Consider the following 18,864-nt stretch of genomic DNA (forward strand, 5'->3'; position numbering starts at 1 on the left):
ACAAAGGTGGCGTTTTTTGATTGGCCAGCTGTACGCATGCCCGAAACACTCAGCTGTGATTGGCTGAATGGGGGACTCCTGGCACCAGAGATTCCGCAATTTACTGAAATCCAGCTGAGTTCGAGCGTGGTTCCCTGAAAAAGTAGTAGTTCCCAACTGGAGTCGGAAATTTGACCATTACACGGGGCGAAGCTGGTACAAAACCATGTCGATCCCAGTGGTTGTGTGGAGCACTTAGGTCGAACGCAGCTCGAACTTAGGTCGATAACCCAAGTGCGGAATCGACCCATGTCAGTTTTTATCCTGAAGATGGAATAGATGGGAGACAATTTAGGGGAGCTGTGCTGTGGCTTAGAAACCCAAGGATTTAGGAGCCACTTGTCACATCACAGTTCAGTATCTCATTATGGGTGTTGCTAAATAAGTCTGTGGGAAATTTACCAGTTTATTTGTTGAAGGCTTTCACAGCTGGGTTCAACTGGTTGTGGTGGGTTTTCTGGGCTGTGTGGCTGTGGTCTGGTGGATCTTGTTCCTAACATTTCTCCTGCATCTATGGCTGGCATCTTCAGAGGGAAGTCTGTTACACACTGTGTCCAGTGAGCTTACTGTGTCCAGCCAGCCACTGATGCAGGCAAAACGTTAGGAACAATATCTACCAGACCACGGCCACACAGCCCGGAAAACCCACCACAACCAGTTGAATCCAGCCGTGAAAGCCTTCCCTCTTTTTCACCTTTCAGCCAAACTGTTGTGCTAAGGCTAAGCATTGTGCTTCCTCCCATCTCTGCTTCTCTGAGCTTCTTTCTGTCTTTGGCTACAGTTTCTGGAAATATTTTCCAGCATTTCCACAATAAAAACATTTAAAGTCTTTTAAAGACCAGGATACTTCTATTCAGATGCATTCACCTATTGACCTTGCTATCTTCATTGTTACTCCCATGCTACAGACTTCTCTGTGACTCACATGCCCGGCTACTCTATTCAGATGGCCTCACCTTTTGACCTCACAGTATATATACTCCACTTGCTTTCCATTCCTACCATCAGATCCTCTGAAGATGCCAGCCACAGATGCAGGCGAAACATTAGGAACAATGATCCTCTGACGATGCCAGCCACAGATGCAGACAAAACATCAGGAGAGAATGCTGCTAGAACACGGCCATACAGCCCAGAAACCACACAGCACCCCATTTAAAGTCTTTCCCACTTGTTGCGTTATTGAGCCTTAACACAGGCAATCCCCTGGTAACATCAGCTTCTCTCCATTCTGCTTCTGAGTCCCACAAATAGCTTAAGGCATAGTTTATATCAAGATTATCACGTGCTGCGAAAAGTGGGGGTGAATTCCCAAAGATCGCTGCTCGCAGTTCATCATTATCAAAAGTCTTGCCCGATTCTCATATTTTAAAAGCAAGTTCAAACATGTGCTATAAAAGGATCTTCCAGATTTCCATTCTCAGACGCTTTGGCTCTATAAAGTTTTCTTCTGAGAATTTGTACCTGGTTAGCTGATTCACAAAGTATTTCTGCTCTAATGCCTTCCATAGAGGACATGCTGATTTACAGCTTAACACAAGCATGACTTCTCTGTCTGTAGCAGTAGAGGAGAGAATATACATTGTTTTTTCATCATCCATTTTAAACTTGAGCACTCCACTCTCATCATCTTCTGGAGGATCTTGTGTCAAAACCTATTCAATATTTTGCATGGTCAGTGCTTGTTTTACACAACACTGTCAGAGTAGAATGTTATGCTGATCAAGTTCTCTGCGAGGAGGCAGACTGGGACATGCTGTCAGAAAGAGGGCACTCATGTTTACAGCCGTTGTAGAGGGTGAAGCGTCTCCATCTCCCGTCTACAACATTATTGCAGCCTCTGGAGCCTTTTAAGTATCTCCCTTTTGTCATGAGGCCAAGTAACTGATTGTTACAGCCAGCAGCACAGAGACGAGGACCTTGAAGTAAAATACAGCAAGTTAATCCAAGCAGGCAGGAGAAAAAAAATTCAACCTCTCTCTTTTTAGCTTAAAGTTAGCAACTCAGTGCTCAAAAGGGTCTGAACCTGGGCCCATAACCTCTACTCAGAACAAAGAGAGGCCTAGTCCAGGCAAAGTGTATGTGATTGCAAATGAAAAACCTAACAGCAAAGAAAATTACTTTTTGCTGGATACAGTGGCAACTTGCCATGTTAACCATGAGAGATATTTTGTTGAGATTGAAGCATGTGATGAAACTCTGGAGGAAGCAAATGGAGATTTGTTTAAAGCACTTGGAAAAGTCACAGTGAAAATGCATGTGTAAAGTGGTTGAGCATAGCCTGCTTAATACCCTGTTTGTGCCTAATGCTCCTGAAAATTTTGATTTCTGTACCTAAGCTTTTGAATGCTGGAAATTCGATTGTAGGGAATCATGCATGTTTGACGATGAAATTGGAGTGGAATATTTGGCAGAGACAGGTGGAGCCTACTTTTATTTGCAATGTGGGAAACTGTAAAAGAGAAGGTTTTTTTCATGTAAGAGAGAAGGGTTGCTGCCACAAAAACTGCCTGGCACTCAAAACTTTACCATAGGCATGTGGACTGTTAGAAAGCATATTTTGGACTGTGGTTTGAAGTTGATTGAATGTAGCAAAAGCAAGCAGAAATGCAAAATCTATTTTAAAGCTAAGTCAACTGCACCCAGTCACTTCAAGCAGTATGAGGCAGTGTAAAATGAAGTCTTGGAGAAAGCGCACAGTAACTTGATAGGCCCACTAGTGCTGTCTCTTGGTGGTGTGAAATATATGTGGACTTTTATTGATAGTACCAGTTGTTTTGCTTATGTTTACCTGACCAGATCTAAAGACCAGGTGCCTGAAAAATTCAAGAGTTATGTGGCAGCTCTCAGAAACAAGTTTGGCAAAGCTCCACAGATTTCCTATACAAATGAAACTGAACACAATAGCAGTGAGTTCCAAAGATACCTCGAGAACGAAGGCATACAGAATGCCAGATCAGTAGCGTACGCGGCAAAGCATAATGGACTTGCTGAATGTTTCAACTGGACAGTTATGGAGGCGTCATGTCATTTGTTGACGTAGGCAGGGATGTCTGACCCCTGCTGGGCAGAAGCTGTAAATACAGCTGTTCATCTCCACAATAGAAGCTTAGACAAAGCTATTGGGAAAAGTCCATTTGAATTGTGGATTAATAAGCAGCTTAACTTAAAACACTTGAAAGCTTTTGGGGCAAGAACCAATGGCCACTTTCCCAAGGACAGAAGGGAAAAATTGGACCCTAGGGCAAAGCTTGGGATACTGGATGGGTACAATCAATATTTAAAGGGATTGAGAATCATGGATCTTGAGACCTTTTCAGCGGAAGTGCACAATGTTACATTTGTATATTATTATTATTATTATTATTTGTTTAAAATGATAGCATTATCCTCCTAAATGCTTCTGGACAAGATGAATCCACCGTAGAGAAAACCGGCCATGATACTGAGGAGGTCACCTTCACAGAATGGGTCAGTGGGCCACTGCAACCCAATTAGAGGCTCCCCAGCCAGAAAGGGAAGTGGGGAAGGCCAGGTCAACTGAAGGAGAGACCGCTTCCACTGTGAGAAGGACTGAAAGGACTACAAAAGGAATGTTGCCAAAGAGATACACCAATTATGTCTACTATGCAAATGTCCAACATGGACTGCCTGCAGATGATGGAGATAAAAACGCAACTAATTTTCCTGAAAACTTTGCACCTGTTGCCAAGTACACCTCTACCAGAGTTATTCGGAGTATAGCAACATCAAGGGGAAGGTATGTTGAACAAGTGAATATCAGAACAGCATCCCTCGATGGCTTAAGTTAACTACACTACTATAATCAAAATGGCTACCCTGAGGGGGGCAATTACATAAGAAGAGTTGGTTTTTATACCCCGCTTTTTATACCCCCAGCTCACAAACTACTTCTCTTCCTCTCCTCGCAACAGGCACCTTGTGGGGCTGAGAGCGTTCAGAAAGAACTGGAACTAGCCAAAGGTCACCCACCCAGTAGGCTTCACATGTAGGAGCAGGGAAATGAACCTGGTTCACCAGATTAGAGTCTCTTAGCCACTACAACACTGGGGGTTCTAAGCTAAACAGCCCCCTGTGATGGGAGCAGCTATTTTGAACATCCTCCTCAGGCTTAAAAGTGATGCCTCCTGCAGGGGTTTTGAGAACCACCTTTGGAATAAGTCTGAGTGAAGCCAAAGTTGGCTCTTTGCTTTGGGAACAGGTGTTTTGAGAAGAAGCAACTGGGCAACAGCAATTGTGCCACGGAGAACCAGACTGTCTGCAGATAATGATAGCGGAGCCAGAAGTGAATTTATTCCACTTCTGGATTTTTGTTCTGAATAAAGATTAACCAATGTTTTATTTCTGTGTTAGATAAGTAGGAGCCATCTGAATTAGATAGAAATAGGATTTATAGTTATCTTTTGTATTCGCGTCCGCATGGAACCTCCTCGGCTCAAGGCAGGAGTCCGCCCCCCGCCTCCACCTGGGCATGTCCCTTTCACTTGTAAAGCTCCTTGATGGACGCGGACAAAAGGGGATCCCGGAAGAAGCGCCTCACCCTGCCTAATCTCGCCAGCAGGCAGATAAGGGGGCCATCTTCATCAAGTTTCGTTTCCTGGCCCCAAACACCTAAGGGACTCTTTGTGTTCTTCCCGCCAGTACACACGTCATCGCCTCACCGTACTCCAGCCGCAAAATCCAAGGGGGGGCGGCCCATCGAACTCTGATTGGTTCCCACGTATTGCAGATGCATGATTGGTTACTTCGTATTTTGTTAATGAATGGTGGTGGGCTGTCTTGTATTCTCCCGGACTCCCGACGGGAGAAAGTGTATTGAAGATGTTGTAAGGCTGCTAGGCAGTTGCAGTTGCCGTGGAGCAGAGGTGCTGGCACTCAGGTCAGCATCTCAATAAAACCTTCTTTATTCATTATATTCGCTGTGTCGGGTCTCGTTTGTGTTCCCCTGCGCTGCCGAGAGCTGGGTGTTCTGGAGCTAATAAAAGTTACTAGGCAGCGCGGTAACAATATCATGTTGGGGGCACAGAAACATGTAATATTATTTAAGTTGTAAGGTTACTCTGAAAGTGCACTAATAATGTCTGGTTGAGAAAAACAACAATTTGCTGAATTCTGAAAAAAATGCCATAGAAATAGTTTGTACACAGCACTGACTGGTTGCGATCTGTACCATCACAAACCATCCTGGACAACCCCCGAATCCCCAAAGGAGTTTTGTGATTAAAAGTGATTTCGTTTTGAAAAATTAAGGTGACAGAAGAATGTTTTAATTTTAAAAAATGTACATACTGAACTTTAAAAATAAAAGACAGCTCCAACCCGCACACAAGGCAAAGGGCAAGAATGAGGCCGGAATCAGTACCCAAACAGTTGATATCTACAGCTGTCATTTACACTGTAAAGGTGAGAGACCCTTGGAGAAAAATCCACTGGGACCCATTTTGATATTGTGCTTGTACACAGCCTTTCAGTCAATTGACAGCTGAAGTCTTGCGCCACCCGCTGGTTGTTGGCGAAACTGCAACAACAAAGGAAAACAAAGGCTCTCCCCTTTGGTGTTGCAAGACTCCAGGTAATTGCAATGCGTTCGGGTTACCTGGGAGACTAAAACACACGGCCAATTAAATGGCAACCTGCATTGTTGTTGTTTTTCTCCTAGCGTCACTGTGCAAACAGCAGTTCCTCTCCTCTCGGGGTGGTTCTGGAACAAGTGTTCAGCATAAATAAGAAAAATAGAGAATTCAACAGGTTCCTGACAGTATCTCTCAAGCTTTAAAAATGGGAGGGGCTGGCAGTCTAATATACACCCTCTTCTTCCGCCTCCCTCTTCCAAGGATCTGAAAGTGCAAAAATCAGAATCTATCTATTTATTTATCTCATTTGCACCCCACCTTTCTCCCCAATGGAGACCCAAAGTAGCTTACACTGTTCTCCTCCCCTCCATTTTTTCCTCACAACCACCTTGTAAGGTAGGCTAGAATGAGGTTCTAACCTCATTCCAAGGTCACCCAACAAACTTCCACGGCATGAGTGGGGATTCGAATCCAGGTCTCCCAGATACCAACAGTCTTACCTCTGCAGTGCTGCAGATTGGGATAGTAGACTTCTATTAGCATTAAGAAGCACCATAATGATTATTATCAAGTACATTTTAAATTCATAGCACACAGCGCAACCCTATGCAATGTTGCTCCAGTCTGGGCTTAGACTGAAGTCACTGCATAGGATTGAACTGACAGTGGATCTCATTAGAATGGGTGTTTGGACCTGAATCTATCAGATCCAACTGTAATACTCCATCCACTATGCTGCTCTGTCTATCGCTGGTGCAGGTTGTTTCTGATTTCCTTCTCAAACCACACAAGGAGAAACGTAAACACGCCACAGCAGCCGGCACCTGAGGCACCTTCTACCCAAATCACTCTGGGGCGATGGGACCATACAAGGCCCAGTCTTCGCCAAAGATCCTGTGAGGGATTTTCTTTAATTAGCTCCTCCCTACCTCCCTCTGTTTGACTTTCTTCCGGGGTCGAAGCAAACGGCATTCAGATCAACTGAACGATTCAGCAAATTCTGTACTAAATATCGGCTGTCAACTGCCTGCCTGTGGAGATGTAGATCATTCTCATTTTAAATTGTGGACTTATGGGGTGATTGATCAAGAGAACAGGTAGCGTCCGTCAGGTGTGTTTCAAACATGCCATTTGTGAAAACGAGAACATCACCAGTCAGATCTTGCTGTGTGGAGGAAGGAGGACATTACCCATTTTAAGATCTTAATCCTCCTTAGAAATCTGCCTTGAATTATGAGAAAGGGCAGGAAATAAATGCTCTAAGAAATAATAAACGCAATAAATGGAAATCCCCTACCCACGACCAGGACCCCACCCACCATTTGGGAGTCTCTGGCTAAATGGATGAAGTAAGTATAGCTAAGAACAGAGACGCTACATCAACTGCTTCAGTTCTGGGATGCTGTCTGGTTTCCGGGCTGTATGGCCGTGTTCTAGCAGCATTCTCTCCTGACGTTTCGCCTGCATCTGTGGCTGGCATCTTCCGAGGATCTGATAGTTGGAAAGGAAAGCAAGTGGAGTATATATACTGTGAGGTCAAAAGGTGAGGCCATCTGAATAGAGTAGCCTGGCATGTGAGTCACAAAGAAGTCTGTAGCATGTGAGTAACAATGAAGATAGCAAGGTCAATAGGTGAATGCATCTGAATAGAAGTATCCTGGTCTTTGTTCCCTTTGATTGCTATTGTCTATAGTTGTCCTGTGTTTGTGTGGAGCTGATTAGTCACTGTCTTGATTCTAGAGTTTTTCAACACTGGCAGCCAAATTCTGTTCATTTTATGTATGTATGTATGTATGTATGTATGTATGTATGTATGTATGTATGTATGTATGTATTTATTGCTTAAACTTTTATACCGCCCCATCCCCGAAGGGCTTTTCATGGTTTCTTCCTTCCTGATGAAATTGTCCATGTGCTTGTGAATTTCAATAGCTTCTCTGTGTAGTCTGACGTAGTGGTTGTCAGAGTGGTCCAGAATTTCTGTGTTTTCACTACTGTGTTTTCACAGAAAACCACTATGCTGCTAGAACACGGCCATACAGCCCAGAAACCAGACAGCACCCCAGTGATTCCGGCCGTGAAAGCCTTCGACAATGCTCCAGTTCTGTTTGTAAGAAGCAGCTACTAAATGCTCATCCCTTTCAAACAGACACTTTACAAGGAAAGTTGTGGGTTCACGGGTGATTGATGGTCCCTACAGATTGACCCCGAAACTCCATATGTGCTGTAGCTGACTTTGGTGGTGAAGGGAAACTTCACATGGACAAAACAGGGGACAGAGTTATCATTCACTTTTCAATGCTTAATTCTGGAGCTTTATTCTGGAGCAGACGTGGCGTAGGAGGTTAAGAGCTCATGTATCTAATCTGGAGGAACCGGGTTTGATTCCCAGCTCTGCCACCTGAGCTGTGGAGGCTTATCTGGGGAATTCAGATTAGCCTGTACACTCCCACACACTTGCAGTTCTGTACAGATTGAGTATAAGTCCAAGGACATCTGGCCAGCCCCATTGGTGTTTTGCTTTGCAAACTGCAGTACAATATAATGTGTGTTTTCTTAACCACCATGAACGACCAGGCCATGACCTGGATAGTCCAAGCTAGCCTGATCTTGCCAGAAACTAAGCAGGGCCAACACTGGCAAGCATTTGGATGGAAGATCTCCAAGGAATACCAGGGTCACGGCACAGACAATGGCAAACCACCTCTGAATGTCCAGTGCCTTGAAAAGCCACTAGGGGTCACCAGAAATCAGATGTGACTTATCGGTAAAAGAAAAAAAGGGTGATTGGAAAGGCAATCTTTAATTTCCAAAAACCAACAGGTAAATAAACACAACAGTACAGGCTTGGGGGGGTGGGGGGAAGGAACGAGCAAGCACATACAAAATATTTTGGTTTATTATATATTTTAAGACTCATCACTTTTATGAACTCCTGCCATGGGAGTCAATAGCATGTAGGGATTTTTTTCTAAGTAAAACAAAAGATATACCTCTACATCCTAAAGTGTGTGAAATTTGGACACTGACATTAGGTTTGCTGCGGGCACTTCAGTACTAATGCCAGTGGCGTTCCTGCCTAGGGACAGGGGGTACCCTATGTCCCCGGGCGCCCCCCATTTGGTCACGTGGGGGGGCGCCAACATTTCAACATTTTTAAATGTTTTAAGTGTTTTTTCACGTTCTGGCCTGCAGGGGGCGCATTTTTAAGGCTATCCGCACCAAAATTTCAGGGTACCATCCGGAGACTGTCCTGATGATACCACCCAAATTTGGTGATGTTTGGTTCAGGGGCAGCAAAGTTATGGACCCCCAAAGGGGGAGCTAACCTGAGATGGGGGCTACCCAGGTTTTGTCCCCGGGCGCAAGTTTGCTTAGGTACACCCCGGACTAATGCTATGGACAAGAAACAGTATCTTTGGTTTAGAAAGCACTCCCCACATATAAGAAAAACAGAAACAGCATGGCAACGTTTGGCCAACAGAATGCACAATGCTGATAAAATACCCAAAGGCAACCAAATCTGTTACTAGGATACACTAATGCGAAGCTTCTTATTATACTTGGGATTTAATTTCCATGCACAGAAGAGCTGAAAAATTAACAGGAAGCCACAATATTACCTCTTCGTTCTGGAACAAACCCATCCAAACTTTAACTCCATGCTGACTTTGACTAAAAAATGGTACTTTTTCGTGCTGTTAGCACTGAATCCCAAATGCAGCTCACTGAGTTGTAGATATCCCGTTTCTCCTAAAATAAGACATCCCCTGAGAATAAGATGTAGTAGAGGTTTTGCTGAAGTGCTAAATATAAAACATCCCCCGAAAGGAAGACGTAGCAAAGTTTTTGTTTGGAGGCGTGCCCGTCGAACAGAACACCAGAGCGTGCAGCGGAAAAATAAGACATCCCCTGAAAATAAGACATAGCGCATCTTTGGGAGCAAAAATTAATATAAGACACTTGGTTGCTGTGTGGTTTCCAGGCTGTATGGCCGTGTTCTAGCAGCATTCTCTCCTGACGTTTCGCCTGCATCTGTGGCTGGCATACTCTGAAGATGCCAGCCACAGATTAACAGCAGCATGTAAGCTGTTCTTAACCGAACTCACGAATACTACTAAATACCATAACCAATACAGCATACTAAAGATTCCGGCACCGTGAAAGCCTTCCGACAATACAATATAAAGACCTTGCTGTCTTGCTTGTTTTGCGGAGAAACACGGTATGTGCTTTTTCCCAAAACACGTGATCAAAAAGTTTTGTGGGACCTCAGCCATGTACAGATGTGGAACTCTGGAGTAGACAGGACTGTCCCTCACACCATTAATTTCAGTGACTGGAGCAGTTCTGTATTCATACTGAGGATGATACATGGAGTTGTCCTTGACATTGAAGTACCTCTTACTCACATCAGTCCACTGGATGCGCACCAAAGACTTGCCTAAGCAGACTTCAAATTATGGAAGTGAAGATATAGATGTTCTCAACGAAACCCACAAGAGCCACCCCCTAAATCCAACCCATGCGCCTCTCTGAGCTTTCTAAAAATGGTAGCCAGTGGGGAGGCATCACAATATAGGAGGCAGCCCTTTGATAATCCGAACGTGCATATGTATGTACACAAAAGCTGCTGAATGAGGAAGTCTCTGAAGAGTCAACAGTAGCTTGGCAACTTCACAGTCCTCACCTGTGTACATATGATGTTTTCGGGAACCGGTGTGTTTTCCTCTGTTAACTGAACCGGCCTGAGAATAGCCTCTTAAATTGTATTCAGAGAAAACAACCGAGCACAAAGAGAGTCAAATCCATTATCAAGCAGAATCTTTCTTCCCCACATTACTGCTTTTCTTCAAACATCACCATCATATTGGAAAATGATTACCTAGGGGAAAATGTATCGCTAACGCTGGTAAATAAACAAGAGAAGAAACAGATACGGAAGACACACACTCCCATGTCTGATTCATAAACAAACAAGACTGTTACGTAGTACCTAAATATATTATTGTGGTGGGCCAGGCATCCTGACCGCGTGAAAAGTTTTGGCTCGAACAGATTACTTCATTCAATTTGCACTGACAGGGAAGACAGCTCAAGCAAATTTTGGCCAATTCAATTCAAGGCATCAACTAAAGAACAGATCTATTTCAGAGAAAAACAGCATTCATGGCTGTAGCTCCTATGCCCTTTTCAGGATAAAGTTGGCATGAGAAGTGCGCAGTAAACAGCCACATCTTCCTGTATTGCAATGTTCTGCGGGATCCTAGTGCCTGCCTTCGACCCTTCCAATTCTCTGGCAGCATTTTAAAAGCTTATTTAATTGCCGCTTCTGTCGAAACCGTTATGATATGCAACGGGAACACACAGCACTTTGTTATAATAGCATTTATATTGCTCCGGAAGCCTATTAGCAAGACCCGCCTGTTTGCACAGTTGTGCCCGCCATTTCCTTTCCCACATTTTCTTTCTTGACAACGTGGGAACACGCTGCTCCGACTTCCACAGAAGAGCGCACAACTGCACTGTCATCTTTGTCCTGAAACGGGTTTTTAGCAGAGAATAAAACGTTTTGTAAAGACGATTCCAAGCTCCATCTCGGGCAAGTGAGCTGGCAAAGGCCTCTGCTTGTCGCCTTCTGCCAGTTGATAATGGCGGAACGCTGGAATCGCCTCCGTGTTTGTGTCCCAGTGGCGTAGCGCCAAGGGGGAGGTGTGTGACACTCAGAGCGTGCACTGGTGCGGGGGCGAGGTGGTGGGGGCATGGCAGGGGTGCACGTGTGCCCTGGGTGCAGTTCCCCCTCACTACGGCTCGGTTGTGTCCCGTCTTCATTTTCTTCACTAGAATCCCCATGGACTACTGGTAGCTTTTAAATGTCAGAAGTCAGTTGTGTTTTTAAAATTCATCTTCACAATTCACCTTTGTTAAGAGATCATGAGGAAAACCACCACAGAAGAGGTGCCCTGCCAGATAAAATCAAATCCAGCATTCTTTGCACAAGTCCCAGCAACCAGGAGACTTTGAGTGGTCCATCAGAATGTCGGCCGTTGTCCGGTTGGTAGGCAGTGATCCAGCTTCTAACTAGCTCCAGTGTAGACAGATGGGCCAAGGACCGATTCATCATAAAGCAGCCACCTATATCCTAATGTACATTTTTCACATTACATTCACATCAGACTTTTATGCATCAAAGTTCTTGTGTTACTGTGCTTGCCGGCGGATGTACGGGCAGAGTTAACCATGGTTTCATTATAACTTGCCTCGCATAAGAAAAACATCCAGGCGTCATGAAAACAGTAACATGATTTTTTTTAAAGCCTATAAAATATTCACATCTTTTCTTCCCTGCCCTTTGTGTAAAATACCCAATATTTAATCAAACCTATCATCTACTACATAGAGAGGTAAACAGTAGTTATTCTTTGCCATTTAGCTAAGCTGCAATCTGGTTAAGAGCATTATAGTTTTTCAGTCCTCCGTTGGGATAAGAAATAATACTTAGCTCTTAACATTTTCCAAAGATGTCGGGAAGTGTCTGCAAGCTGGCCAATTGATGGCAGTTGACGGACCTTCTCTGTCTGTAAACCGGGCTTCAGTTCTTAGCTAGGAGCCAGTGGTTTCATTTCAGCTTCCTTTTCCCAGCTAAGGAGCGCAAAGGCAGTGTGCCTTCAATCCATTCATTGGCTGTTGTCATCATTTCCTGCCAAAAAGCCATTTCCTCTTGAGTGGAATCCATCCAGTCCACGGCAATCCCATAGCTGCAGCCTTTGAAGAAGAAAGAGGCAGATAATCATTGTAGCAACAATGCAAGAAATGGATGCCCTTGTGATAAAATCTCTCTTTCTGAAAGGACCACACTTGATGCACATCGTTAAATTGTTAGCTGTCAAAGTTCGTTAGAGCAGGATGCTATACCCAGAGCCGTTTAAGCCCAACTCTGGAAGACAGCACTATCTGTGGTCTAAAACAGATCGAACCACCACCACCCCAACTAAAAAGGGATTGTGGTGGTACAACATACTATCAGTATCAAGCAATAAACCACTGTTCATGAATTTATGTTTTGATATTAATTTGTATTTGTATTCGTAACACGTTATTTGTATTTGTAACACGTTACAAAAGAGCCTGTGTTCTTAATTACAGCTATGCAAAAATGATAAATCCAATCATGAAAGACACTTTCAACGCCCAAATTTTATCTAGCCAAAGTTCAGATATTCAGTTCTTCTTAACTGAGGTTTTGGATCCCACCACTGACCCTATCCCTGAAGGGCTCACTTCTGATTCTTTGTACAGCACCCACTGGTGACTGGATGACCATACTCCTCTTGACTATTCTGTACCTCCCTGTTTTCATACTTCACTGTTCTGTGGATACCTTCCCTGCTGGAAAAAGACTCCCCATTTCCTCTTGCTGTCCCCTTGTGGATATACCTGCACATAGAACCCTCTCCATTGGCTGAGAGGCCTGGGCGACTTCCAAACCATTTGTATATTTACGGGAAACTCATGAGCAGCAGGTCTATTGATTAAAACAGCTGTCAGTGTACGATGCAATAACATGGAGGCAAGCAGGACGCTGCCACGGTTTTCAAAAGTGATTCAGAAAATGAATGATGGGGTTGCAGGACAGGAGAGCTGCTCCTCTTGAGCTGTATCCCCACCCCCACCCCCCTTTGGCAACCCTGTCATTCTTTCAAGTATATAGGAGCAGCAGTGGCATAGGAGGTTAAGAGCTCGTGTATCTAATCTGGAGGAACCGGGTTTGATTCCCAGCTCTGCTGCCTGAGCTGTGGAGGCTTATCTGGGGAATTCAGATTAGCCTGCACACTCCCACACACGCCAGCTGGGTGACCTTGGGCTAGTCACAGCTTCTTGGAGCTCTCTCAGCCCCACCCACCTCACAGGGTGTTTGTTGTGAGGGGGGAAGGGCAAGGAGATTATCAGCCCCTTTGAGTCTCCTGCAGGAGAGAAAGGGAGATATAAATCCAAACTCCTCCTCCCCACCCTCCTCCCCACCCTCCTCCCCACCCTCCTCCCCACCCTCCTCCTCCTCCTCCTCCTCCTCCTCCTCCTCCTCCTCCTCCTCTTCTTCTTCTTCTTCTTCTTCTTCTTCTTCTTCTTCTTCTTCTTCTTCTTCTTCTTCTTCTTCTTCTTCTTCTTCTTCTTCTTCTTCTTCTTCTTCTTCTTAGCATATGTGCAACATCTTCCTCTGGCAGCCTAGGGCTGAAATTAATGGGGAACATTTAGCCCTTCGGGTGGCATTGTACAAAACATACCTCAACATGTTCCCTTGCCCAGAAGAGAGTAGGCAGAGGCATTCCTTTCCAAAAGAATGACCAAAAGAAACCCCAATTCCCGTTTGCTATGCTTGTTTGGATAGTGCAGACCACTGGGCCCATTTCTCTGTGCTCAGCCTTTAACTCTTGTCCATTTGGCCTTTCATTGACTATGAAACGGGGACATTTTCTCTTCTCTGGCCCCTTCCGCACACGCAAAATAATGTGTTTTCAAACCACTTTCACAACTGTTTGCAAGTGGATTTTGCTAGCCCGCACAGCTTCGAAGAGCATTGAAAGCAGTTTGAAAGTGCCTTATTCTGCATGTGCGGAATGAGCCTCTGTCAGCAATTTGGCAAGAAGGTCCCTTGAGAGGATGAATGGTCGACTCCAGCCCCTGAACATTTCATTCAGCTTGGGCAGAAACAGAAGAAGGGGCCAGGATGCTTCCCATTGAGAGGCAAATGGAGCACAAATACATTTTCAGAGCGAAGGAAAACTGACAAAACTTTCGAAACCAAGTGGAAACTGAAACAAACGACGCGATCTGACCAATGTTGATTCTGCGACTGCTGTGAACTTAGGCAGATCATGAGAGGGAGGGGAAGTGCCTGAGGAGCAGCAGTGGCGTAGGAGGTTAAGAGCTCGTGTATCTAATCTGGAGGAACCGGGTTTGATTCCCCGCTCTGCCGCCTGAGCTGTGGAGGCTTATCTGGGGAATTCAGATTAGCCTGTGCACTCCCACACACGCCAGCTGGGTGACCTTGGGCTAGTCACAGCTTCTCGTAGCTCTCTCAGCCCCCACCCACCTCACAGGGTGTTTGTTGTGAGGGGGGAAGGGCAAGGAGATTGTAAGCCCCTTTGAGTCTCCTGCAGGAGAGAAAGGGGGGATATAAATCCAAACTCCTCCTCCTCCTCCTCCTCCTCCTCCCCTCCTCCTCCTCCTCCTCCTTCCCCTTTCTTATATGCCCAGGGTGGTGCCAATTGGCCTTTTGGGTCAGGGAGGAATTTTCCTTCAGGTAAGATGGCCCAGGGATCCTGGAAGGGTTTTTTTTTGTCTTCCACTGGTCATAGTACACGGGTCACTGGGGGAAAGGGAGAGATAGCAATGAATTTCCTTGATTGTGCAGGGGGTTGACTAGATGGCCCTTGGGGGGTCCCTTCCAGCTCTATTTTTCCAAACAGGTGCCGCATGCCAGCTGAGGAATCTCTTATGGGGCCCCTGACAAATGCCTCTTGGGCTATTTTTCAACAGGCAGTGCCGATGACAAACACTGGGAATAAAATAAATCCTGTGAAGCCAAGCAGAGAAGGGGTTTCGTGGATAATAGAGAAGTTGTTTTCTGGGGAGGAGAAACAGCCAAGAGGCTGTCTGTCGCTAATCGTCGTTCTGAGTGAACTCAGCATGCAGGTTAAGCGCCCGCTGGGGGGTTGCGATGCGTGCGAAGAGCCTTGATTTCATTGCTAATGAACGCAAGGCCGGGAGGCTGCTGGCAACAGCTAATCTTTGGGATGAGACTTTTACTGCATAGGCTGGAAGTTTATTTGAGTCGCTATTTCACACTTGGGAGCTTTATAGCAAGGCTGGTGACACCTCGGCAGTCAGAAGATCGAAGGGTGCGCGCAGCCAGTGTGCGGGAGCCAACTCCAGTCTCCACAAAAGTCTGTCGAATGATCCTCCCCAAATTATGCTCAGCTGGTGTTCCAGTGGGGAAATCGGAAGGCTTTTCGGTTTACAGAAACGACAGTGACCCAAATGACGGTTTTATGTGTGAACCCCCCGGAAGACCACTTCTTCTTGACCCCGAGAGTGTTGAGTTTGGGGGTTGGATATACACAGCGGAGTGGAGAGACTCTGAATGCTTCCCTGGCTCACCAAGGAGCAACTAAAGAGAAAAGGGTCTGTGGCTCATCAGCAAGACTCTTGCTTTGCATGCGGAGGGTTCAGCCGCGAGCATCTCCATGTTCCATGTTCATGACATTTACACTTGAAGAATCTCAGCCAGGTAGGCTAGGGAAAGACCCTTCTCTAAGCGGATGCCCACGAACTAGACACTGTTGGGCAGAGGCGTATCTGCCTAGGGACGCGGGGCAACCCATGTCCTCGGGCGCAACTAATGTGGTCACATGGGAGGCGCAAAATTGGCCCCCCACATGAACAGATGTGTTGGGGGGCACAGCGCCTGGGAGGCTCCCGAGTCCGGCAGCCATTCTGCTTGGAAAGGGGTCTCACAGCGCCCAGGAGGTTCTTGAGTACGGCAGCACGTTGCTTGGAAAAGGGCACCCCAACATCCAGGGGGAGCGCCTGAGTACGGCAATACACTGCTTGGAAAAAGGCCTCTCACGTGCAACTGACCTTTCCTTCCCAAATGTGGTTTCGGAGAAAACTGCTGACATTACAGAGACCCTCTGAAAACCAATAATAGATGGTGCAAATGCCAAAAACCCCTGCTTCAAATCCCCCTGTGCTCTTTGCCCTGTCCATTGTATTGTGCTTCCCCTGCCTGCCTGCCCTGTTTGTTTTTCCTCTTGCAAACGGTCAATAAAAGGGCCTGGGGGGAAACAGGACGGCAGAGTTGCCTCCTGCTTCTCTCACTCGCCGAAAAGACTTGCTGTCTCCTCCGTTGCTGTAAGACTACACAGATGCCTTCAGGGAAGAAGATGGGGCAGCAGACTCATCGTCTTTGGGCTCCCTCTGCTCCGCCCATGTCATCGCCCCCCTCCCGACGCCCTGGTCTCCCCCAACCCCCCTGTAGACCAGCTTCTCTCCCCAGAGCCTGGCCTCCAGTGACGTGCTTTTAAAAGCAGGGAGGCCAAGGGCGGGGTTTGGGGGAGTGCCCCCATCCTAAATCCCACCCCTGACCTCCCAGCTTTTAAAAGCACATCACTGGAGGCTGTGCTGCTTCTCTCCGCAGACTCCAGGGAGCGAAGCTGGGCTGCAAGGAGCCTGGGGAGGGTGGGGCTTGGGGGCGGGGCCATGCCCAGAGCCCTGCTGCGCCTAGAGGAGGAGTTGTCTCCTGGCGCCATTCCCCCCCCCTCCCGTAAGCCTCTGCTGCTGGGGAAAATGGGCTCATGGGGTGACAGCAGAAGAACAACAACTCAGCAGACATGTGGCACCTGGACTTCTTATTAGATCTGTCTTTTTTTTGGGGGGGGGGGTGTCCATGGTTCCCATTCATATCTCCAGAGATCATCATCGCTCCTCCTTGAAAATTCCAGAATAGTGTTTTATTTTGCTAGAGCAGACTAATTCTCTGGAACTGATAGTATAAGGTAACTGACAGAACAGACTTAAGTGGGATTACATAACACTTCCGAGCCCATTGACATCAATAGACTTAGAAGGGTGTAATTATGTTTAGGACTGCGGTGCTAATGGTTCAGACGATGGCTTGGATCCCTCTGGGAATTTCCACAGGTGCGAAACAGTGGGGTGGATTTTTACCAATGCCCCCCACCCCAAAAGATCCCCCCAAATGCTGGGAGATGGGGAACCCCCATGAATAGGTGGGGAGGAATGCAATACTTGCCTTGTCCCATGCACTGGCAACCCACGTTACGCCACTGCAAGGGGGGTAGGATCAAGATAGTTAATGCTCTGTTTCACTCTGGGTTGGTCAGGGCTTAAGTGAAGATGGGATCACACTTCTGACCATAAAACCTACAGACGCAAGGCTGAGTTGATCTCTATACTGACAGTCTGTGTGGCATAAGGCTGGGTCTAGTTATCATTCCAGTTTCTACTCTGGTTGTATTTTCTTACCTGATTGGTCACTGGAACAAAATCAGATGGATCCCTACAAAAACACTCCAGTGTTCAGCTAAGCCCCTCTTCTGAAAAGAAACCCATTACATCGTTTCTTTGGTGAAACAATGAATCCACAGCTGGTATTTTGATGCCAGTTCTTTCTAATCATACTTTCTGGGCAGTGGGAAACGGTTCATGTATAAATAAAGGTTAAGTTCAAGGACAAATGATGGCTCAGTTACCTGTTCCAAGCCCTAGTCGTATTCCGCCGAGAAAATGATTGGTCAGTTTTTCATGATCCCAGACAGTCAGCTCGACACACGCGTCTTTGAGATCTTCCGTGTGAAACCCGTCATATACAATTGTGTGGTTAAAAATGGGGTTTGAATCTCTCTTGATCACTCGGGTCTTTTGATAACTTTTCTTGCTGGTGTCTGGAAGGACATAGCTGAAAACAAAGAGGGGGGATATGATTGAAGTCTATAAAATTATGCATGGGGTAGAAAATGTTGACAGAGAGACATTTTTCTCTCTTTCTCACAATACTAGAACCAGGGGGCATTCATTGAAAATGCTGGGGGGAAGAATTAGGACTAATAAAAGGAAACACTTCTTCACGCAACGTGTGATTGGTGTTTGGAATATACTGCCACAGGAGGGGGTGATGGCCACTAACCTGGATAGCTTTAAAAGGGGCTTGGATAGATTTATGGAAGAGAAGTCGATTTATGGCTACCAATCTTGATCCTCTTTGATCTGAGATTGCAAATGCCTCAACAGACCCTGTGATTGGGAGCAGCAGAAGGCCATTGCTTTCACCTCCTGCATGTGAGCTCCCAAAGGCACCTGGTGGGCCACTGCGAGTAGCAGAGAGCTGGACTAGATGAACTCTGGTCTGATCCAGCTGGCTTGTTCTTATGTTCTTATGTAACCATAGGTTCCATGTTGCAAAATGGTAGGTAACAGCTTTTTTTTAATTAAAAAAACACGGCATTTCCTCCCTGCTTTCTTACCCACCAAACATAATTCAAGGTTGACAAATTAAAATGGATGGAAAACTGCTGAATCCACATACTGGAGAAAGGGGGTAGATAATACGTCTTCACTGATTCTGCTCTGAATAAATCTGAGGTCCTTTCGGATATGCTAAAATAAAGAAAGCAAAATGGCAGGCGATCCAGGTTCTGAGTTGGATCCAGCC

At 45.9% G+C, this 18,864-nt stretch overlaps 1 protein-coding gene across 1 annotated transcript in view; it reads right to left on the reverse strand.

The window, feature by feature from the left end:
• Window positions 1–10,618: 10,618 nt before the first annotated feature.
• Window positions 10,619–18,864, reverse strand: part of LOC125442931 (synaptotagmin-like protein 2) — a 78,091-nt gene continuing 69,845 nt past the window's right edge. The window contains exons 16-17 of the mRNA XM_048514721.1: window positions 17,906–18,111; window positions 10,619–12,398 (exon numbers count right to left, since the gene is read on the reverse strand). Of these exons, the coding sequence (XP_048370678.1) occupies window positions 12,253–12,398; window positions 17,906–18,111 (352 nt within the window). The 3' untranslated portion in view covers window positions 10,619–12,252. The remainder of the gene's footprint in view (window positions 12,399–17,905; window positions 18,112–18,864) is intronic.

The sequence above is a fragment of the Sphaerodactylus townsendi genome, linkage group LG13 (assembly GCF_021028975.2).
Source record: "Sphaerodactylus townsendi isolate TG3544 linkage group LG13, MPM_Stown_v2.3, whole genome shotgun sequence".
Taxonomy (NCBI): domain Eukaryota; kingdom Metazoa; phylum Chordata; class Lepidosauria; order Squamata; family Sphaerodactylidae; genus Sphaerodactylus; species Sphaerodactylus townsendi.